The sequence below is a fragment of the Cuculus canorus genome, chromosome 1 (assembly GCF_017976375.1).
Source record: "Cuculus canorus isolate bCucCan1 chromosome 1, bCucCan1.pri, whole genome shotgun sequence".
Lineage (NCBI taxonomy): Eukaryota > Metazoa > Chordata > Aves > Cuculiformes > Cuculidae > Cuculus > Cuculus canorus.
This window is the reverse complement of record NC_071401.1, coordinates 151,817,922-151,841,260: the sequence shown is the minus strand read 5'-3', so window position 1 is coordinate 151,841,260 and position 23,339 is coordinate 151,817,922. Positions and strand designations below refer to the sequence as shown.

Here is a 23,339-nt window from a genome sequence, read left to right as displayed (position 1 = left end):
TGGGAGGTTGTTAATCAGCAGCAAAGCCAACAGCCGGTGGTTTTATGAGAAAATGTATGAAAAATGCTTCATTCTTCTGTAATATAAATTTAGTGAGCTGAATTCCGACCTGCTACAAGTTGGAATGGCTCCATTTGCTATAAAAAGAGTCATACCTGCTTACCATATCTCTATATCGACTCCTTCAAGTCAATGTGTGTAAACAGAGGGTCTTATTCCCTATTACACTGTCTCACACCACTGAATCAATTTTATCAGGAACCACAGCAGCTATTACTGCTGACATCTAAGACCACTCTGTTGAGTATTCTATATTCAGCTGCCATTCAAAGCCAGCAATGGTGTGTTTCGAGGGCTTGGGGGTTCTGGTGTTTGCTGGAGCACCCTTGACAGATAGCATCCAAGAATGCAGGTGCCCATGCATCAGAATATATCAAATTTTAATCCAGACTCAGAAACAGTTTCATTGTTTGAGTATGGTTTGCAGTACAAATTGAAGTTAACAAACAGAAATAAACCTGGAAGAGAGTGAAGTCCTCAAGGCACAAGGACTAGAGATTTTGTAATGTGAAATCTAGACAGAACTTAATGATCAAAGCTGCCGCACTATGGCCATAAAGTTTCATATTCTACAGAATCGTCCACTATAAACAAAATAAAAAATCATCCATCTTGGTTATGTACTGAACTAAGTCTGAAGTTGTGAATCAAATTAGTTAGTCTTCAAAAAAGTGATTGATACATTCTGAAAATCTAGATTACCACAATAAGCTTAAAAACTTTTTCACAAGTCTCGATGGTTATCAGTTCCCAAGGAAATTTAACTGCAACATTTTGGACTTTTTTGTTAGACTCTGTCTTCCCTTATTTACTGATCAGCCTAAACAAAGCAAGCATATATAAAGGAGGACTGTTGTTATTTTTCCCCTTTCCAGTCAAATATGACCCACTTACCAGTCTTATTCAGGAATGTATCTCAATCTGTCACCATGGAGATCATTTGATGTCATAAATATGAGACTGTAGAATCAGTTAATATGTCAAGCAAGTAGACCCAGAGTAATTATGAAGGAGAAAAATTAAATTTAACATACACATCTATTGACAGTAAGTAATGATGGGAAAAGAAATTAAGCAGCAGCTCATGATTGTTAAGTGGTCCAGAAGAAAAACATCAAATGTCTTACGAAAGCTACTGCAAGTATTTAAATCACTTTTGGATTATACTGTGGAAACATTTTAATATGTGTAACATCATATGCCTTATAGTTTAATTCATACCTCCACTCTATAATCTTTATATAGAATTAAAGTGATTTCCATTAGCAGTTCCATATGCTTGTTTCCATTTTTTTCCCTGCATTGGTACATGATACAGTTGCAGGCATATTTTTTGTGTTAGTTTCTCATTCACAGTGACTTGCTGATAGGGGATATCCAGAAAATATTAAAGTTATTAAAAGAAGCTGCTTTCTTTGTTGCATTGTTCAGCAGTGTTTATCTGGCTTCAGCTATGCTGCGTAAATGTATGCAGCCACACATGCATATATGTGCATGTGTATAGTTAGGTGATGCAAAGGTCAATACAATTACGGAGTGTTAGATCATGGGTTTTACTGCACATATATTAATACAGACTTTCCATTTAGTGACTGTTTGCGTAGAACATTTGGTGTCTGGTTTTGCTATTCTTGAGAACAAAGTATACATATGCTATTTCCCAGACAGTAGAGTTGCAAACAAATAATAATAATAAAAATGCAGAGTATTTATTCTACCTAGCTTACTTTCTTTTCCCCTTCAGAAAGTTATTTTTTACCCTCCATACTGCTGAGGGAATAATGAATTTTAACTGGAGGTAGATTTTCCCTCTTAGCTGTCATTTAAAGGGACTCTGACAAGGTTTGTTACACCTAAAAATCAATTCATAGTACTTTGTTATTTGATGCATCTGTAATGATTTTGTACAAATTATTATTTTTTTCTACTTTTTGTAATGGCTTGAAACTAACAGAAAAAAACCCAAAAGGATTGATTTGCTTTCTGCAGTAAGTAGGTGTCCATTATGAAAAATGGCAACACCTTTATCTTCTGAGGGGAGATGTTAAGGATTTGCATTAATAACCAACTCAGTTCTTCCCCACTGGGTTTTCTTCCAGAGAAGATACTAGTCCAAATAACAAGAAACAGCTTGAAGTCCTTCCATCCTAGATGACAGTGACTACAGAATTAAATCCAAATCCTTGCATCTTCTCCACCGACTAGATTATTTCATTCAAATCTGCAGCCAAATGGAGGCAAACCAAGTTCAGATGTGCATTTCTCAGAACAGTTTGCTAACTATAACTTCAAAAAACATTTTCATGGAAGCAAAGAAATTTTTCCCTGCCTGAACTTAGCTACAACGTAAGATGTTCTTCAGTACAATCCATAAAAGTCTAGGTACGTCTCTCTCAGTTCTCCTGTACTAGGCTAGCTGTGTCTCACAGTTGCTGTTGTGAGCAATAAGAGAAGCAGAGGATGTTTCAGACCTACTGAACTTAACTGAGCAACTCTATCCATGATGTTTGTTCTCCTTTCTGGTACTGCAGAAAACAAATCTCAGGAGGAAGAGATATGTATTAAATTTGAGGGGGGTTCCCATTGGTAGTTCTCAGGGGTCAAAAAAATCCTCTGTTCTATACAGGCTTCTTCTTTTCTTAAAAAGCAAGCCTTTCCTTACTTCCCTTATTTGTGTAAAACAAAAAATTTGACAATCCCTTTTCTCTTTGAGTCTGCTAACAGACTGATAATATTTAGTAAGAGCTTATTGAAGGGACTGATAACTTCCCATTCTGGAGAGTTCTTGTGTATAAAGCACTCAGCCGATTGAGGGACACTATCTTTCTGGTCTGGAAGATGTCCTTGTTCCAGTAACACATTCGTATAACACTGCAGTCATCTTGGTTTGGGGATAAGAGAATGCAAGAAGATAATCAAGGTAGGTTGATTTATCCTAATGCTCTTGCCAGTGAGTCACTGCTGGTTTGATCATTTTGTTTTTTGAACTACGGGCTCAATAATAGATTGCAAGAAATGAGGGGAAGTTCCTTTTCCTCTCTTGCAGCAATTTAAAAAATAATTTTCATGTTTCATCTACATAAAGATGATTTAATTAAATACTTTAATCCTGACCACAAATAATTTATGTAGTGTTTCGGTGAGAGAAGCCCAGCATTGTCTTGTCATAGAGCATTTACTTAATCCTGTCGTACCTGCTTGATAATTACTCCCTCAGATCTGTCCTTGCATTAGCTAGAAAATTAGCTTAGAGGACTTGGAGAAAAAGAGGAGGGGGAAAATCCTTTAAATTAGTTAATAATTTATGATTGCTGTTGAGTCAGCCCTCATTCAGCCTTTCTGAGGGGTGAACCTTCCCATCTGTCGTGAAATGAAATAACATTAGTACTTTTCAGTTTCTAGAGCTGATCAGAAACTGATAATGATATATAGAAGAACTTTCCTCCATGTCCAAAAGAGATAATGATCTCTTTTTTATGCCTCTGTGTCTTAAGTCACATCTTGCATAAATCTTCCTTTCCTTCAGTGCATGTGAACTCACACATTTCTCTTCTTGCAGCATTGATCTTATGAGCTTAAATGGAAAATTGTTTATTTTCCTTTCATGGAAAGGCAGAAGATGAGTTCCTCTTCATAACAAATGGAAGGCTGTCCCAGAATTTGATTTATGCCTTGGAGTTTATTTCCTCCTGCAATTAATGGGCCAAGCCTAAGTGACAGAATAAGAGCATCAAATTCAGTCGGAAAGTCATATCTTATTCTAGAAGGAAATAAACTGTCATTTCACGTGTTGTAGAGGGGGTGTTGTGTTCTTTTTTGTTGTTGTTGTTTTGAGTATGTATGTATCATTGAAAATGATCCCTACATTTCTTATACTGATTTGCAAAGCATTGTTGACAATATGTATTTTACAACATTGTACACAGACAGAAAATCACAGAAATTATAAATAAAACAATCTTGTGAAAAAGAAGGTAATTTCTGAAAACCCTTACAGTATCATAAAGCACAAGTGTAGGTCCAGGCTAAAAGTAGCACTAATGAAGTGGGGAGTTAAATGCCCCAGGGGGATGCTTAAGTCACTGTAATAGGAGACTGGAACTGGATGGGCTAAAATAAGAGTTAATTAGGATGCATTTGAAAAAAAAAAAAAAACTGTGCACAGATGATTTCACAAGAGTTACTCAGAGCCACCTACATTATCTTTTCTTTGTGAAGAGTAAATCCTAGGCAGGGTCATCTGTTTGGGACTACAGAGTTGGATTTTATGAGTGAGTACAATATTTGTGCACCTCCAAGAAAGAATCCTAGAGAAAGAGGATGAGTTTTATCTTTTAAAGGGGCAGACATGAAAGCTAATATGAGGTCCTGAAGGGCGACTTTCCTGAAACTACCAGGTTATAGAATCTGTCCTCAGTGGTAACAAAGGATTTACCTTTCCTAGAGATTAGAAAAGATTAGCTGTAAATGTCCCACTTACTGGATGCTTTTGGAGGCATAAACTGATGTCCTGACAATTTAGCTTGGAGTGATTTAAGAAATTATTGCCATCATCTTTTCATTACTTTTCCATGAGCTGCATTAACAGATTTTATGGGGACTCATTGTCCCTCTGACTCTCCATACAGCCATTATAGAGGGCCAGTGAAGAGGACTGCAGCTAATCCAGATGGCTGTACACTGAGATAAACTAGGTAGGCAGAAACTCCTGCTATGGGATGATAGCTTCCCAAAATAGTGTGCTTGCTTCTACAGCATTTATGTGACTGAAGTCTGAGTTAATTCTTGCAGTGTTAAATCTGATGGAAGCCAAGATTTCATCACTAGATTTAACTGAATCTTACTGATCTTCCCAATATGCAGCCAAAAATCTACATAACCCTTTTTTTGACTTATTACCTTTCTGATCTGCAAATGCATATTAATTTGTTGCTATTCTTCACTGCTTGAAAGGCAATTATTTTTAATTTGCTAAAGTATTAAATGTGTTTCTATTGTAATTTGTATTTATTATGGTGCTTAATAGATCTGCGGCATGACTGACAAAAAGGTGACATCACTTTCCACTACATTGAACCACAAGCCGATAAAGGGTCTGTCTAGTGATCATCTGGTAGGTGAGGGATTTCATTTTTTTTTTCTCCCCAAGGAAGACAGAGAAAGAAGCCCATTGTTTTGTAATACCTTTATACACAAAAGAATCTTATCATACAGATAGGTTGCATATAATTTTCTTTATCTTACTTATCTCATACATTCTCTCCGTTTTTAACAGCAAGTCCAGTGTGTCATCTAGTGTCTGTGTCTGTGGTTATGAAGGAGTGAGTTAGCCAAGTCCATTTTAGAACTTTCGATTTTTATATTATTTTCCATCTTGTCCCTAGGCAGGTAAAGAGGAAAATAAGTAAAGAAAAATTTACTCATGTTTGACTTGCTGTTCTTAGCCTTTTGATTACAGAATTCATTGAGATGCAAGATAGATTTAGAACTCATAGCAGCATTTTACTGCTTCATAAAAGAAATGTTGCCTACACTTCGTGCATTAGTAGAGATTAAGGGGATTAACCGGTGCTGTAACTTCCTGCCCTTTGCATGCTTTCCTGCAGTGGTTGCACAGCTGGCTTACTGCGTTTTGATGTCCTCAGAATTCTTAATACTACCATGCCTCTCTTGCTTTATTGTGGAAGTATGGTTTATCTTCTCTAGATATTTGCAGTATTTGAGCTGATCATTTTGATTCTTCTCTGTAGTGTTTTTGAAGTAAAGCTTATACCTTAAGCCTTGCTATAAAAATCACTGGAAATAAAAGTATTTAAATTAGGCTCAGATTAACAAAGGGACACCGTTGTTTAAATTTAAATCTAGGTGGATTTTATACACATAACTAACAAAGTAGTTCACAAAAGCTTTTCGAAGCCACTGACAGGCACCTTGCTTTTATTCTCAATGCACAGGCAGTTCAAGTTCTGCTGCTGTGCCTACCTAGAGATGCTGTCATTTTGGTCAAGCCAGACAACTGCCAGCTACTTTCAGCCTAAATCCATTTTGCATCTTGACTCTCCTGCACCTAACCTTTCAGAAGATCCAAACAGATTGACCTCGTTACAGGAGAAGAGTACAAAGGAGAGTTTGTGGGGTGCCAGCGCTACAGTATACATACTAATGTGGGGAAAGGAACACAGATTAAGAAAAGGGAGGGCCTGCTTGCAGGTTCTTCTTCAGCCTGTAAAGGTTTGAACCAACTTCTCCTGTTGCTTAAGAAAGTATCTGTAACATCTGGCTGTAGGCAGCTTATTGGTGAGACTATGCTGCTGTGCATCAGAAATGCTAAATTAATGAGGCTAGAAAAGGAAGAGTATAAGCTGGAATGATCATTCACTGAAGAGGGTACCTCTCTAAGAAGGAAAGTTCTAGGTTTTATTCCAGAAAGTGCTTTTACTTTTTGCATTTTCCTCCTCTAGTTCTTTACAGAGAGAGCAAGGTTTGGGGTGCTTTTTCTCACCAACACTGCTTCAGTATTTTCTTAGCCCCTACTAGGTGGATTTGGGAACTGGCAGGTTGTTTTGGGGTCCTTTCTGAACTCCACACATATTTGTGGTTCCTTCTTTCTGGTGCTTGGCTTTTCTGTACATTTATTTCAGTGCCTGAAAGGAACTCTGAGCTCTTCTTTGCCTCTCAGTGCAACCATTTGCAACTATTGAGTGTCAGTAAATAAACTTCCAAGGTTTCTCTGACGATATTTGCTCCTGAGGCTAAGCAGAACAGGCTCATACATATATGTATGCCCTCTCTGTTTTGTAAGTACAATGCAGAATATTTCCTTAAAACAGGATGACAGAAAGTTTAATAGTTCATAGACTTCTCTTCTGATCTTCTCTCTTCCTATAACAGAAACCAGCAGTCAACACAAAAGCTGAATCCTAGGCTAATGGAGCTTATCTCAAAGCACCTGTGTAAGAAGTTTGAGTGACACTTTTTCACTGGTGCAGATGACATGTGAGGCAGGCTACAGTCTGACCAGGTGAAAAGCCCTACAGCTTCCTGGAAGAAAACCTAAGATATTTTTCTAAGCATTAGGACTGGTAGATTTTTGCATTCTTTTTTGCTTTTTAGCCATATTATGTTAACGTTACCCAGAGAGCAAACTCCCAGTAATGAAGTCTGGGTCTCTCTCCATCTGTCTCACTAAATGCCACTTGGAACAAGCGCCTTTTCATTTGACAATAAAATCAATGAATGAAATATTAGAAGCTTGAACAATATGATGTGCAGAATACATTATGGGAGTTGTGTTTCAGTGGACAGCAAGTCTTGCCCTTTCTTCCCGTTATCATCAACATATCTACTTAATGAAACTGGCACCTTCTGCTAGTTTCTCACCTCTTTGCTTTTAGACTTTAACTCTTTTGTAAGACTTTAAAGTCTCTCTGTCTCAGGGCTGTGTACTAAAATTCTGCACTCTCTGTGTACTGTTGGGCTCACATTTTTCATCTGTTTGTCTCAATTAAAGCCAGGCCTGCACTAACTAAATAATTAAACAACAGAGAGAGAAGGAGCTTAAGCTGATTTTCTTAACAGTTATCTTATCCCTTTACTCTGAAGTTCTCTTCAGAACAACAGTAATCACTCAGTGCTAAGCTAATAAACAGGAAAAAAAGGGAAATGTCAGCGCTGAGGTGGACTTAAGTTAAGCACCCTAAAACTTCTGGAACTATCCACAAAGATTGTTCAGCAAAAGCCTAAAGAGTGCTTTTTTTTCTCATTGCTTTTTCCAGGCCTTGTGGGATTCTCCATCAAGACTATTAACCACTTCACTGTCATACTAGAAAAATGTGTCATGCACGTATATCTGAAAACTGATAAACAGTAACTAATGTGTACAAGCAATCCACGAGACATATTGTACTATTCAACCTTGGACCTCAAGGTACTGTGTCAGTGGCAGCTTTGTGATTTTATCTTTGTGCCAGTCTTGATTCTGTAGTATTGGACAAGGTTATTACATACTGGCAAATCTGAGTCAATGCTATATATGATTTCAAGTTGAATTTATGAGTAGACACGTTTTCAGCAAGGGAACATCTCAACCACTTTCCCCTGTAAGTCCAGATGTCTCCAGGGTACAGGTTAAAAGACAGAGAAGGACATAGAGAAACAATGCCTGTGTTCAAATTTAAGACCAATTCTCTCTGCACATTTGATAGATATTTGTAGTGCTCCATCTCTTGCCAACAAAATAACTAACCTCCAACACTGTGTCAGGATAAAATTTTCCATTCTGTTCTCCAGGTTGTTTTTTCTTCTTATATGAAGAGCCACTATTTAGCCTGACTGCAGAATCATGCCCTACTTAGAGATTCTGAAGTTCAACAAAGAGGTGACCCATCTGTGATTGCACAGCCGGTCAACATCAGAATGAGGAACAGATCCTAAGACTCTTGAGCTCATCACTAAAGCATGTGGCTTCTGATAAACCCGATGTTTTGTTAGGCAGAAGCATCTCTTGCTCTAAAGGCTCAATATGCAAAAGAGCAGCTTGTTTTCTGATATCAGAGCTCTATTGCATTTCCACATGCAGTACTAATTGCACTTAGTCGTTAGATGTAAACAAATGTTTGCTGTGTTGTCTTCCCATCTGATCTTCCTGATGCAAAAATAATTCTTAGCTGTAGTGTTCGTGAGCTCTAACCTCTCTTAGAGCTCATAATTAAAAGGATAAACTGATAGTCAGTATAGTAAGTGCCATTAACAGCATTGGCAAGAAGTGCTAGGCAGGTTGCAGCATCTTACTGCAATCTGTGTCTACTGAAGAGGCAACTTCTGAACTTTCATCCTGAAAAATTTGCATAGACTGGTATAGCTACATACCCAAAGGGAAATGCAGAGCTTGTTTGTTTTCTAACAGAATTGAAGCCAACAAAGGGAAAAAATAATGTCAACATAGTTAGATTTCAACACCATTTAAAATAACTTGGCAACTTTTTTCACTTTAAGTGGGTAACTGCAGCCCTTTTCCACTAAATATGGCACTGGGTTTTTTTTCTGGTTTGGGTTGGATTTTTTACTAGATACCAGAAAACCAATCTTTTTCATTTTGTTCATCTTGGGTGTTTTTCTGTCACTGCTTTCACATGCTGGGATTTCTATGATGCTCAGAGAAAGACGATACATACCTACTCATTTCTTGCTTTCATACAATGTGTCCATTGATTTAGAAGATTTGTTTCTTTTAAATAAAAAGGAAGGGGCTTAATATCTTGCTATTTATATACAGTAACTGCCAGAAAGTCTATGATGTAGGAAGCTGTGCATGATTTCCATGAACAGTCTCTGGAATATTAGAAAGCTCTTACCCTCTGCCTCTAATTTTTTGTTAATAAACAGCAGTTTACTATTCCAACAACCTCAAACACTGCTTACTGAAACCTACTAAAATGTAGTGAATCATTGGTATTATCCTCATTTTACAGAAGAAAAGTGAGGAAGGAACCGCCAGCTGCTAACCTCCATACCCTGGTGTGAATCTGAGTTTTCTGTTCAGTTAATGGAGGCTGCTAAATGTTTACGTCCCTACAGCAGCTGCCTGAACGTCAAGAGAAAAGTGAAGAGACATGCCCAGAATCCCAAGGGATGTACCCAGACTAAATCTATGGTTGCAGAATATAGCATTCAGGGATGTGGTGAGAAAAACTGAGCTATCAGTGGACCCAGTAAGCTGACAGCTCCTCGAAAAATTGGCTCAGTGAGGATTTCTAAATGGTTACTATCTGGCAGTAGCAGTATAGGTATTAGGCTACTAAGAAGGACCATGACTCTCAGTATCCAAGAGCAGTGCTCTGGGTCTCACAAGTCCTGAAGCCTGTTCATAGATTACCACTCGCTGCCCTGATGAGTTTGGGAATGTTACTTCATCACCATGTGCGTCAGTTTCTCCTGCTGTAAGGAGGTCTCTCCTGTCCTTTTTAAAGTGCTACTATTGACAGGCATTGCGTGAGAGTTTGTTTACTGATGACACATGGCAGCCTGCTGCTCAGCTCCCCACCACTGAGATGTGTTTCACAGATGGGGTTTGTGCCAACCAAAATGTGCATATCAGGACCTTACCCCCTTTATAAAATTGATCCCTTTGCAACAGGCAGAGTCCGAGGGGCATGGAGTTACTTTCATGCTCTTCACACACTTCTCTGAGGCAGTTTTATTGCATTAACTTTGACACAATAAAGAAGGCATTTTTGTTCAGTGATCACATATTCCTGCATCACGCAAATTCAAGCCATAGTTTTAATACCTTGTACGTTCCTGAAACACTGAGCACGGTCATCTTTTCTCTCAGATGAATGCCTGAATATTAGAACTAGTGGACTGGAATTCACTGTGTTCATGAGGACGTTTTCCTGCTTTCAGAGCAAGAAGTTATAGATTTTGTAAGAGTGGGTTTTTATATTGACTAAATTAAAAATTAAAAAGGAGATCGTGATGAGAAAAAAGCAGCATCAGGGCACACAATCTTTCAGCTGCCTTTGGTGTGGATAAAAAATTTAAGTGTTTAGTCAGAGCAGTGAACACCTGACGTCCTGCAGCTTGGTCAGGAGACAATACCCATCACCTGAGAAAGGGTGCAAGTCAAGTTTCCTATTGCTGTTAATGAGATGTCAGTTCTGCTCCTGGGGTATTTTGTGCTGTAAACAGTGACATAAAAACTGAAGCGAAGAAGGACAGGCTCAGCAGCAGATGAAGCTGATATGGGCGTCCCTTCTGGCCTGGCTTACAATTTCACAACAGTTTCTGTGGACAGACTCATTCTTCCCTAAATCTCATGCTAGAGCACTTTTCTTGAAAAAGTATCAGGCACAACCTTTTCCAACAGGTAGAAACTACGAAAAACTTCTGCATGTGTTCCAATTATAACGTCTTCAAATTCTTCTTAAGTTGCTGGCAACACAAGAACCCTGTTGTCATGGGCTTGCAAAGCTTTGCCATTGTTGCAGAAAATCTCAAAAAGTTTTGTTTCAAAGTGAAAGGATTTTTCTACACTTACTGTCTTATGCTTGGCTGCTGAGAATCCATTTCCCTGAAATTCTGCAGATGAAAGTGCTGCAAACATTAATGATAGATTTGCTAACTTTGCTGTAGTTTGCTGGACTCCTCACTGTCCGCTTCATTTTTCTAACAAGCTCCTTGGAGGAGAGGAGAAGATGCACGGAAACCAAATATATTCTCTTCTTTTGATTGATTTCATTCTTTCATCTTTCTCTATAAAGATGAATCAGAGATTTAGCTCTTAACCACAGCCTTTCTCAGTCCTATTCTGTGTATTTCATCCTCTCGATCACCTTTTGTGTATGATTGCGCCTTTTGAATCCTGCCACCTGCAACACACTTGTCACGTTTCTTTCTGTACAAACTCTTGCTGAGTTATTATTCTTCTTTGGCCCAAGTTGCTGTAACTCCTTTTGCTCTGGCCATATCACCACCTCTGAGTACACCCCTAAGTCAGTTGATACCATTGCTTTAGATCCTTATTCCAGCATTGCCAGTGTCTTCCTTTACTCCTTTCACTTTCTGGAAGCAGAACTCTGCAGTTCTCCTGTTTCCTGCATAGCTTGAGTCCTAAAGTCTAGTTGAGTCCTTCTCCTGTTCTTTCAGCTTTATACTGAAGATGTGCATGGATTTGGCAGTACTTGGCTGTGGCTCCAGCATTTGTATTAAATTCCTAATCATCTAAACTATGGCTGTTGAAGTAGTTAGAGGTAGCAAGACAGCGTTCTGGTCAGTCCTCCTTCAATAACGTCCTCAATGTAGAAATTACTTACTTGCTATGGTTTTAAAGGCTGAAAAATATTTTGCATTTACTTTCTACTTTGGAGGCCCATAGCAAATACAACTAAACCTTGTGAATGTAACAACTAGGAGAACTGTGCTGAAACTGATCTCTCCCATGATATCATCTCACCCTTTGGCTGTGGGCTATCAAAAGGTGCCATCCCACTCCCTCCCAGCCCTCTAACTTGCCTTTTTGTTTTCTATTTGTGGAAAGAACCTGGTGTACTAAGAGCCACAGAAAGTGCAACTCACCTGGAGTATTTGATGTGGGCCCATTATTGTGATTGCAGTGGAGTTATGTGAAAGCCACTGTAGTTTCCAAGACAAAAAAAAAAAAAAAAGAGGAGGAAACAAAACAAAAAGGAAAAACCCAAGAAATAAAGCTTCCACTAAAGATTTTGAAAGTAATTGTATTAACTATAATTCTTTACTACTGTTATTGTTTGTAATAGCTGAATATCTCAAGGCAAGAGATGACGTTCAGGTCCTTTGTACCCAAGACTCTAAGAGAACCTATAATTCTCTAAAAATGGGGAAAAAACCAGGGCAGAATAGGAAAATACCATTCACGGGCACCGAGATTGTACTGGGCACCAAATGAACTAGGAAATACCAGACATAAATAACTAAAAGCTGATATTTTTTCAGATATACCATGTGCCACAAGTTGCTGGGAGCTGGAAGACCACTATGAAGCAGTACCACCGTACAGCTACCCAGTTGTGCTGCATTGCTGTAGAGCTTCTACTCTCTGCTGCTGGAGATGCTACACTGCTGGATAGAGCTTCAGCTTGGCCACATGCAACTGCTACTGTGCTTTCAGTGCAAACTAACACACCTTAGAGAGCTTGTACTTGCAACATGTGAGACAGGCAAAATCAGAGAGGCGTAAAAAGTTATTGTTATTCTCAATTTTATCAAGGGAGAATCGAGCAAGAGGTTGTTATGCGACCTCGAGAAATCAGTATCTGACCTAGAAGCTGAGATCTGGAGTCCCCTTCAGTGTCTGAATTAGAGGGTCATGCTTTCCTCTCTGTTAACCACCAAAAATCTTTGAAGTCAAAACAGAATCCAATCATTGAGTTGTCAGGCTTAGAAGTATCTTTTTTTTCCGTGGAAACCTTTTCCCAGTGACAGCTAAGCTTTTGCAAGGAGAGAAGAACTTCTCATCATGCGAGAGCCATTAGGGAGTTGTACTGTGCAAGATGCTGTAGTTGTGCAACTGCCTTCTGGAGAAGTCTCATCCCACAGCCTGACAATCCAGCTGTAATTCTGTGGGCTCAATAATTTTTCACCATACTCATGCCAGAATCATAGCCTTCTTTTCTGTTGTCTGGCTTTTAGTGGTGATGTATGAATAAGCAAGAAAGCCAGCTTCATTTTCATAAGCTAACTTGTGCCTGGAGTAACAGAGAGTGAGAAGAGCACTCTTAATCGTAACCGTAGGGCCAGAACAAAAAACAATGACAAAGCTTCTGCTGCTAGTGATGGTATTGTATTATAGTAACTCTTAGGTAGAAGAAACAGGCAGCTGAGAATGCTGACCAATTCAAATTCATTTTGGTAGCCACAGTGTTCTTATCTGCTTGAAGAATAACTCATAAAATTCTTTTACACTTGCCTTTTACAAAAGGCCATGGTGGCAAGGAACTCTAGTCTTTCTCCTCAGAAAATCTGAATTCAGATTCTGGTATATTTGAAGGTGAAATGAAGCTGCTCAAAGTTTCTGCAGAACTGCATGCACCTTGCAGGGAAGGCATGAAGGGTGGCAAAGGGACACGTTGGGGTTGATGGCTAGTCAGAGCACGGCGGGCAAGGGAAACTTTCATTGTGCCTGCTCGACACCAAGCATTGCTTTGGCCAGTGCCTCGTTTCTGTTACCTTGTAATGCATTTGAAAAAGTAAATAAGTAAATTAAATAACCGGTAATACTTAAATACACTGGCCAGATATTCTCACAACGATTCATTAATCTAAAAAATGGGTTTTATGATTTTGAGTAAAACATTTTTAGTTGTTTGAAATTGGAAGGGCACAACTTGATGTTTTTATTTTGCTTGAAACTTTAGATACATAGAATAACGTGGCATATATGGTATATTTTATGCACATGTATTACATGTTGTATTGTTTGATATTCTTGAAAATTGTGAGCATTATGCACTTGATGTGGTTACTTGATATCTTCTGATTAAAATATTTGGGATTTTTTCCAGATAATATTTTTGAATTTGATTTTTTTAATACTGATTCAGAAATGTTTTTTTGAACCATCAATATTTGCTGTGCAGTTGAAGTTCCATTCCCCTCATCACTTCTACCCTAAGTTAAGATCACAGAGACAGTGTAAAGGGAAGTAAAAATATTTTCTTCTTTGGCAGGGACAGCAACAGTATACCAGGCTAAAGAAAACAGAAATATAGCTATAGAAGATACAAAATGTATCTTCATAACTTTCTCCAATGTGGCTTGGCAGACAAGCCACCACATCTGCCTGGAAGGCTTTTAGACACTAGCAAGAGTTACAACAGCCTGACAAGTTGCGTAATGTTCTGTTCTAGGACAGTACATGAACATGTGCATGTTCCTAGGCCATCGCAAAAGGAAACTAGAGTGTGTTAGCTAATGCATTTTACTTTGTGACAAGCTAAAAGTGCATGTACAAGCACTTATTCCAGCTCAGTTCATACACAGTAAGTTACATTATCCGATCCATGTATCTAAGCCCTAGAGTTTTCATGATGTTCATTTCTGCCTCCATCCATATCCCATATTGAACCTCATGGAATATTGGTTTGATCTGTTCTGGTTTCTTCAAAAGCAAAGGGGAAAAGGGGGAGGAAATAGTACAGCTACAATAAATAATTGCAAACATAGTTTCCTGAGCCATTTCAGTTTGTCTTAGCATGAGAAATAATAACTGAGAAATAAGTATTTCAGGGATACATTTTCAGAGCTGAGATTTTGGACTGATAGGTGGGAAAGAAAAACCATTAACAAGCAGTATGGTTTGCTCATTTTTCATTATTCATTAGCTTGAAGGCTGAACTCTGTGGCTTGTTGGGAAATGCATGGGGCTAAAATAATGAAAGCAGATTGTTGGTGCTCCATGGTAAGGCAGTTCAGTATCTGCTTCGTGCAAATGGAATTCTAACATTTCTTTTGCTGTTAGCAGTACTATCCTGAGAAGAATCTGTGAACTGCTGAGTTGTGAAATGTGCTGTTAGATTATGGGCAGGGTCACTTTCTTCCTACCACCTGTGTCGATCCATTCCAGCCCAGCTGCACCTGCATTTTTTTCTTGTTGGTTTTGTTTGGGTTTTTTCCTTATCCTTTGCTAGCCATGGTAGTTTCTTTATTTGGTCTATCCTACTGTAGTTGTAGTAAGTAAATGGTTATAAAGAACAGGCAGTCTTCCAACACAGAACCATCCAGTGTTGATTTAAATTGTGCCCTTCAGCCTTTTTTGGCTTGTTTCAATCAGTTGAGATCCTCACAATGTATAGCTCATGGCACCTCATTTGCTCTCCAGTATGTTCCATGGGTCTTATAGGTTAAAAGATGCTACAGTTCATTTGCATGGACAAAAGATCAATTGCTTAGGATGCGTCAGCCTCTCTCACTTGTAACTTCCCTCATTCTCTTGTACATTGCATTTTGTTAATACTACCAGTTTTCAGTATCGCCAATGGGGTGATAAATATGTGGTGGTCCTTTATATGGTTCGTTCCTCTATTACCCTGATTTTCCATCATCTTAAAAAAGGAATCATGGAGTACAATGTGAAAAAATGATATTTTATATATATATTATATATTGTGTAATACATTTAATACATAATGGAAAAGGAAAAACATCATTAGAAAATGAGGTCTGTGAGGACTGACACTGGCACGTTGTTATTAGGATAGAGTAGGGTGATCCTGAACAGTGGTTTAGAGTGAACTTGATAATCTCTCAAGGTTATTTCTAGATTGATTTCCATTCATTCCTTGAATGCTTTTGTAATGTTCTAATGTATTTGTTATATGCATTGGCCACTCATTGCTGGTCACACTCTTTGAATCAGCATTCAAGACGTATGTGGCGGTTACAGACATTTAATGGAGTTAGAGGTTTTGCTTCTCAGCCCAATCTTGTCTTGGGCCATACTGAAGTTTACTAATACAGCTACAGTCCTACATATACAACATATAATGATAATTTAATTCTTTCAGTGCACTGCTATAACCATACACCCAGTTTTTGAGCCGTCTGGGATTTGAAAGTATGACATAAGAGCGTGGTGCTTAATTGCTTTCTCAAAATGTTGCAAAATAATTTCCAATCCCAGTCATAGTGTCCTCACTGAGTGAGTCCTTCTGCCAAAACAGCATTCCTTTTCTTTTCTTTCACTAAAGCCAAATGCAGCTTTCCCTTTCCTCCATCCTCCATCACCAAGGCATCATTTCAGTCACTTCTCCTATTTACATTTTCTACAGCATGTTTCAGGATAGATAATTAAGTCCTTATCTATACAAACATTCACTTTTCAGTTGATTTTTAAGCAGTGCAAACGTTCTAGACACATTTGATTTAAAACGCGTTTTACTGTAGCTGAAGCCAGCTGCTAATCAATGTAAGCTAAACCAAAATAAGCCCATCTAAAACGGAAATCATAATTTCTATGCAGCATTCCACACAACCTTACCTAAATGACTTTTAAATTACTGTCTTAAATTATAACAGTGTAACGTTCTTATGTAGGTAAACTCTTGCAATCCAATATTTTCCTCAGCAAAAAGGATTCCCTTTGAGACCAAGAAAAAAATGCCGTAACTTGGTGGGGGGGGGGTCATGGGAAGAGAATGATTTGTTATACTGAGCCTTTTTCTTCGATTATATTATCTCCATCAGAGTATAAACAGATCTTCATATTTGATGATCATTTTACCAACACTCAGTTCTCACTAGGAGGATTCTCCATCATTGCATTCCAAAATCAGGCAGCATTCAGATTTGTCTGGGTGATACATTCTTGTCAGCATGACAAAGGTTCCCACAGTGTTTAATTACTCAGACTAGCCAGGGGAGAAGAAAAGAAATGAGCCATGCTGAGCCTGCTGTGCCACACGTGCTGTCTGTTTCAGAAGTAGGCATCTTCCGAATGCATGAAAGGAAGTCAGCACCTGAACTTCTGTCTTCTTTCTCCTTCTCCAGATTTTATGTCTGTTTTCTATTTATTGACTGTCTTTTGTCTCATCAGCTATTTGTAATGTGCTCATTTCCAGGGCAGCAGGTTCTTGGCTTGGTTGAGAATCAGAGTGATTGGTATTTGGGCAACCTTTGGAAGAATCATCGACCCTGGCCAGCGCTTGGGAGGGGCTACAATACAGGTAGGCCCAGAGGATTTTCTTTGAATTAATGTTTGTATTGAGTGTGGAATCAGTCTCCTCGTACAGAGAATATGAGATGTGATAACTTTCACTTCCCTTCCTAATCTACTGCAAAATTTGACATTTAAAGCAGTAAAAATGATGTATTTTGGAGTTTCTGGTCCTGTGCAACTCTGAGGAGTATATATTCCTTCTCTAAATGGTCTCAAGGAGATTGTGTGACATCCTTTGGGGAAGGACAGAGCTTTTCAGCAGTCTGACACATCCTCAGCACATCTCCTACAAGATTTCTCTGCATGATGAAGCATATGTAGGCCCAGCAAGGGGGGAACAGTAGGAATCAAAGCTCATTTTGTTTTGAGAGGTAAACGGTATCACAAAATGTCAGCCCGATAAAGATATAACTCCTTCAGGACAGCAATAGTGTCATAATTGTCCTAATAAAATGCAAACTACTGGCCATCAATTTCTGCTGCTGTGAGAAAGAAATAAAGGCAGTAGATCAGAGAATTTTTTAGATTACTAGAGACAGGTCTTCACACTGATTTGTGTTTGGTATGTGAGAAACCATACCAGGTGCATAAAGCACACACACATATATCTAAATAATTTTGATGCTAGGCTTTATATGCTGATACAGTCAGTTAGGTCGCCTCTCTGTTTGTAATAAAAGGGCAGAACAGATGGTGAAGCCTCCATTTAGAAAAGATGAGTCCATTTAAATGTCATTGCGCTATCAGGAAATTATTCACCTTAATAGTGGTTTCATTTCGCAGAAATATATTATATTGAATTAAACAGTAACTGGAAAAAGGATTGCATAAGTTGTGCTTGTGTCATCTGTATGTCTATATTTTGTATATTTGGAGCAAGCATGCTAGGTTTTTTTAATAGCAATACAAATTCACAGGGTCTGCAGATCAACTATGTTCCGCAAAAATGTTCAAAAGAATAGCCTAACAGAACACAGATAGATATGGATACAAGATTTTGGCAAAAGAGATTTTTTTTTTCCTGGTTCTCCACTTACAGAATCATAGAATGCTTTGAGTTGGACGGGACCTTAAAGATCATCTAATTCCAACTCTGCTGCCATGGGGAAGGACACCTGCCACTAGATCAGGCTGCTCAACAGCCCATCCAGCTAGCCATGAACAATTCCAGGGATGGGGCATCCACAGCTTCCCTGGGCAACCTATTCTGGTGCCTCACCACACTCGTTCTGAAGAATTTCTTCCTAATGTCTAATCCAATTCTTCCCCCTTCCCATATAAAGGCACTCTCCCCTACTTCCTGTCACTACATGTCCTTGTAAAAAGTGCCTGAGAAGAATTGCATATATAAAGGCTTGGGCTGCCTACTCCATCGCCCCAAACCCCTGCAAAAGCTTAAATTATTCACAACTAAACTTTTTTTTATTTCAGTTCTGTTCAGTGTTACACCAAAAAGCAATATATTTTGTTCTACTGAGAGATGACCGCCTTTTATAGTTACTGTCTTTCTGCTGCATTTTTGCCTTTTCCTTTCTACCACTTTAATGCTGACAGAGAGAAATGTATCACAACCATACAACATTAGAATAACCCAGGAGTGTATGGTGGGTAGTATCTAAAATGCAGTTATGTAAACAAAAATGCTGCAAAGCTTTAATTTATATTGTCTTAATTTACTGTTCCAAATGTCAGTACATCACAAAAATCTTCCACTGAAAGCAAAAACAATTGAATGCCTGCAGTCCTTCAGATACACTGCATGTGTTAATTCCTGGCATGTGTTGATATGTATATAATCCTGCCCGTGATTTTAGTCTGCTCACAATTTCTTTCTTCAGATGACTCACCTGTAGTTATAAAAACTTCCCTTTCTTAAGAAAGAAAATAGAAGGTAGATAATTAATGGAAGATTGACAAATAAGAAGGGGAGTGGTGTTTTTTCAAGTATGTCAACATGAAGTTACTGAGTAAAACAGTGCAAAACCTGAGAAATAGAAAATGTTATTGACAGAATCAACATCATTTACTATAATTTTCTTAATTTAATTCATTGTTTTCCTCAGTAATCTGGCAGAAATTGGAGGTATAAATCTCTCAAGTGAGATGAAATATCAAGTGAAACTGGAGCTTGTTTGATATGTTCAGCAAATTAAAATAATTTACACTGAAAGCAACACTGTGACCAAGGAGAATTCAGAAAGCTAAAGCAGGGTGGAGAGGGGGAAGAGTGGCAATAACTCTAAGTAAAACACACATGAAAGGCAGTGGGCCAGGGAAGGGAAGACTCAGAAATTCAGGTGCTTAGAGTTGTACTTAGGAACACTAAAACAGGCCCCTAAAACCTGAATGAGGTAAACAAAGCTGGATCAGGAGGAAGGTCTCAAGCAGGCTTTACTTTTGCTCTTGGGAGCATGTTTATTACAGTCCTAGGATGCAATCCTAAGAAAAGAGATTTTCATGGAAAATCTCTTCAGCCAGACCCAAGCCTGGCAGATTTGGTGCAGAAGCAGTCCTCAAAGTCAAAATTCTTCCACTGCTTCATCCCAGTTTCTGAAGCAAATAATTTATCTTCTACTCAGGTCTTTTTATGTCCACGTCACTCTGAACAACATATAGATTGGAGGAGTCTCAGAAGGCAGATACATTAAAGCAAGAACTATGTTTATTCCTTCTCTGGTACCTCTTTAAACTCAGTAAACACGTGCATTCTCCTGTTCCTGTATGCCCAGGCCAAGTTTCCTGACAGCCAATACAGAGTTTTGAGGAAAGATTTTATTTGGTTGTTTTTCATCCTTCTTCCTCATTTGCACGGGCAGATAATCCAAGTCATACTTTAGTCCATGATGATATAATCATACGAAAACCAGACCAAAATCAGAAGTCAGTTCAGTGACAATTTAAGTGGTGTTTGGAATGTTCTTAGTTAAGACTATTCCTTATTTGAGATAACATTCCCTTTCTCAAACCATTTTAAACATAGTTCCTTCTGTACCACAAAGGTACCCAGGCTTTTTTCCTGTACCTTATTGCCCAAAACTCACTAAACCGCTTAATCAGCCATACCATTTTGCTTGTTTACGGTGAGATTAACTCTTACAGATTCATCATACATTAATTAAGCACTCTTTTCCTTCTATGTAATTTTTATTGTCTTTCACTGGCCAGACTGTGTTTTTGTGAGTATCACCTGATTTGCACTATGATTTTTCTCTTTACAGGTGTCAAACTGACAGCTTCAGAATTGCACTGTATGATTTGATGTTCATGTCTGAAGTAATAGTCATCTTAGTCCTCAGAAAAATACCTTGTCAAAGAAATTCTCAACATACAAGCTTTTAGTACCTTATCTGCCATATACTTTCTATCGTGGTGGGGGATAGCTTTTAAAAGCGGATTCTGGTCACACTCACCATGATTTCAGGCTGCTTCCTCAGCTGGTGTGAATCACTCCTGGCTTCTCTGGCTTTAGTGCAGCCTGGCTAACTTATATCAGCTGAGGATGGACTCCACGCCTTTCACGTGGAGCTTTAGGATAGATTTGTGCCTGTAATTTGGGTGCCAGGGAGGCATTTATAAAAACTTTGCCACATGGGGATTTCAGACTTTTGGATTTCAGAAGCCAGTCCTGAGGATTTGAGGCATATCTAAAATATGCTGCCTGAGTACAACTACTAGATACTGTAAGGAGGTGTCTCAACAGCTTGAACTGAAGATTCATACTCCCACACCGAGAGATGTCACGTTACTGGATTTGTGGATTGAGAACAGAAGGGAATGGCTAGCACCTAACGATTACCAGGCTATGTGTTCTCTGTGTGTTGTTACTCCCATGGTTGTAATTACTGGAAGAATGCTAGAATGAATCTCTTTCCTTTATTATTTCCTTGAAAAAAAGGACCTATGGAAGATTAATTGGAAGTGGGAAGCATATGTTATGCCATTTTTGCATATTATTTAACAATCGTGAATGCTAAAGACAAGCACGGGTAGACTGTTTATGTAAAATTAGACTGGATCACATCTCATGCTTTTTCATGATGACATTATGCATCTCCAGTGCAGAAAGTAAATGACAAGAAAAGCCACAGAAAATGGGGGGTGGGGGAGGTCACAAAACAGCCTGCGATCCTGCTCCAGAAACACAATAACCATTTTTATCTAAGCTCTGTGGGCTTCTGCTCATGACATTATGATAATGGATCTGATGTTAAGAAGTGTTGAGCACATTTAATTCAATCAGACATGTCTGTTTTTCAGAAATCCTCACAATTAATGCTTTAAATAGTTATTATTGCCTAATTCTGGGTAGATCTGTTACCAAAATGCCTTTTTTCTCCCTGGAAGAGTCAGATTCCCGTAACAGCCATCGCAATACAGCACTAATTTACAAATTGTATTCCATAGATGCTGACTAATAGTGGCACTCTTCTCCATGGTGTAAAGAAAGAAGTATAGTGGTTGCTTGAGAAAGGAGATTTTTCTGAGTTGTCTCAATGAATGAAGAAGTCAGAGAACTCAAGGTTTACAGAACCTTTTAATACTCATCACTGGGGCCTGACTCAGTTTAGCCATGTACTCTCTAAAGGGCTTTGCAATATTCCTACCTCCCAGTACGTAAAACATTAGTCACTTTTGGTACAGGAACTGATATTGTTAGGTTAGGAGCCTTGCAAACAAATGAAAAATGCATTTCAGTGGTTAAAAAAAAAAAAAAAAAAAAAGAAAGAAATAATGAAGTCCAACAGCAATGTCGAGGCAAAAAGTAGCAGTTTCTTCATCTACTCAGATTCACAGTGTACAGTTGCTTGGATTAGATTGTTCCTTCTTCAAGATAACTGTGAGCTCGTTCAGCAAATATAGTTATCAGTGCAAAGCATACTAATACATATGTGATTATGTAATTCATAAAGATGCATTTGAAGTACAGGCTTCATGCACATTCTACAGATAGTGTTTTAGGAAGTGCCAACACAGTGTCGGCTGCTTTCAGGCTCAACAGGAAAAGTGATTTGTATCCATGGTGGGAAGTTAAAATGATAATTCCGCTTTTGATGACCACATCCCTGTCTTTGTTGGCTCTAGTCTGTAGCTTGCACTTAAATATAAGCTATCTTAAAGCTGACCACCCTCAAAAAAACCAGATTCTTTTCCAGTCTTTCTCATGCAGTTTCTAAAGCATGTGATGTACTGAGAACTTGTTTACAACATGCTTGACATTTCTGAAATGCAGGTCAATATATATTTGATTTTGAAAATGGTGCCTTTAGTTTGAGAGGCCTGTCCACACAATAATGGCATTGCTGCAACTGAATTAGTCTACTGTTCATTGCTTTCTCTGAGATACATCCTTCGCTCCTTGGCAGTTGAATCTATCAGACCATGCAATAACTCTTTTTTTAAAAAACAATACCTGACATTCTTCGAAGCACCAAAAACTTTCATCTCCTAAGAACTCTGTGATAAGAAAACAATGGCATTCAGACAGTCTATACCAGATCCTAGTTGTCATTGTATTGCATTAAATAAAAAGTATTTCTTTTTAGTTGATTAAATTGTTCTGGGCTTTTTTAGTCTGACCTTAGTTCATAAAGTCTATCTTCATGTAATGTACATAAATAGGACCTATACATGCCCTATTCCAATCTAATGATTTAAAGAATAACTCTGAAATGTGGTATTTTTAGCTTGATGGAGATAGTTCTTTATGTGAACATACATAGCTTGATGAGTAAGTATGTTGTCCAGCACTCTGAAATGCCCTCTCTTTATTGTAGAGAGACCATCATTAGCAGGTTAAATTTAGATAAAAGACTCACAGATAAAAGCTTAGTAAAGGCATCCAGGTGCCTAAACTGAGAACAAAAACTTCTATTATATAGCAGGAGCAATCCAGACAAATGTATAGTAATAGTAAAACCAGTACTTTTTCTTCTGAAGTGCAAGTTTACTTTCCAGTTTCTCATTATGGTCATAAAAGTGATAGTGTAAAGACAGTTCCTTTTTGTAGATACAGAAACAGAGGTTTTGGCCGTAGTCCCAAAGCAAAAAAAGAAGCATCACAGTTGGACACCATCTTGGGACTCTTAAC

The 23,339-nt window shown here is 38.3% G+C and overlaps 1 protein-coding gene across 3 annotated transcripts in view; it reads left to right on the top strand.

Annotated features, from left to right (window-relative positions):
* LARGE1 (LARGE xylosyl- and glucuronyltransferase 1) overlaps positions 1 to 23,339 on the top strand; it is a 284,444-nt gene that overhangs the window by 199,262 nt on the left and 61,843 nt on the right. For all 3 annotated transcript variants that reach the window (XM_054062457.1, XM_054062449.1, XM_054062466.1), the window contains exon 7: positions 17,154 to 17,258. In XM_054062457.1, the coding sequence (XP_053918432.1) occupies positions 17,154 to 17,258 (105 nt within the window). The remainder of the gene's footprint in view (positions 1 to 17,153; positions 17,259 to 23,339) is intronic.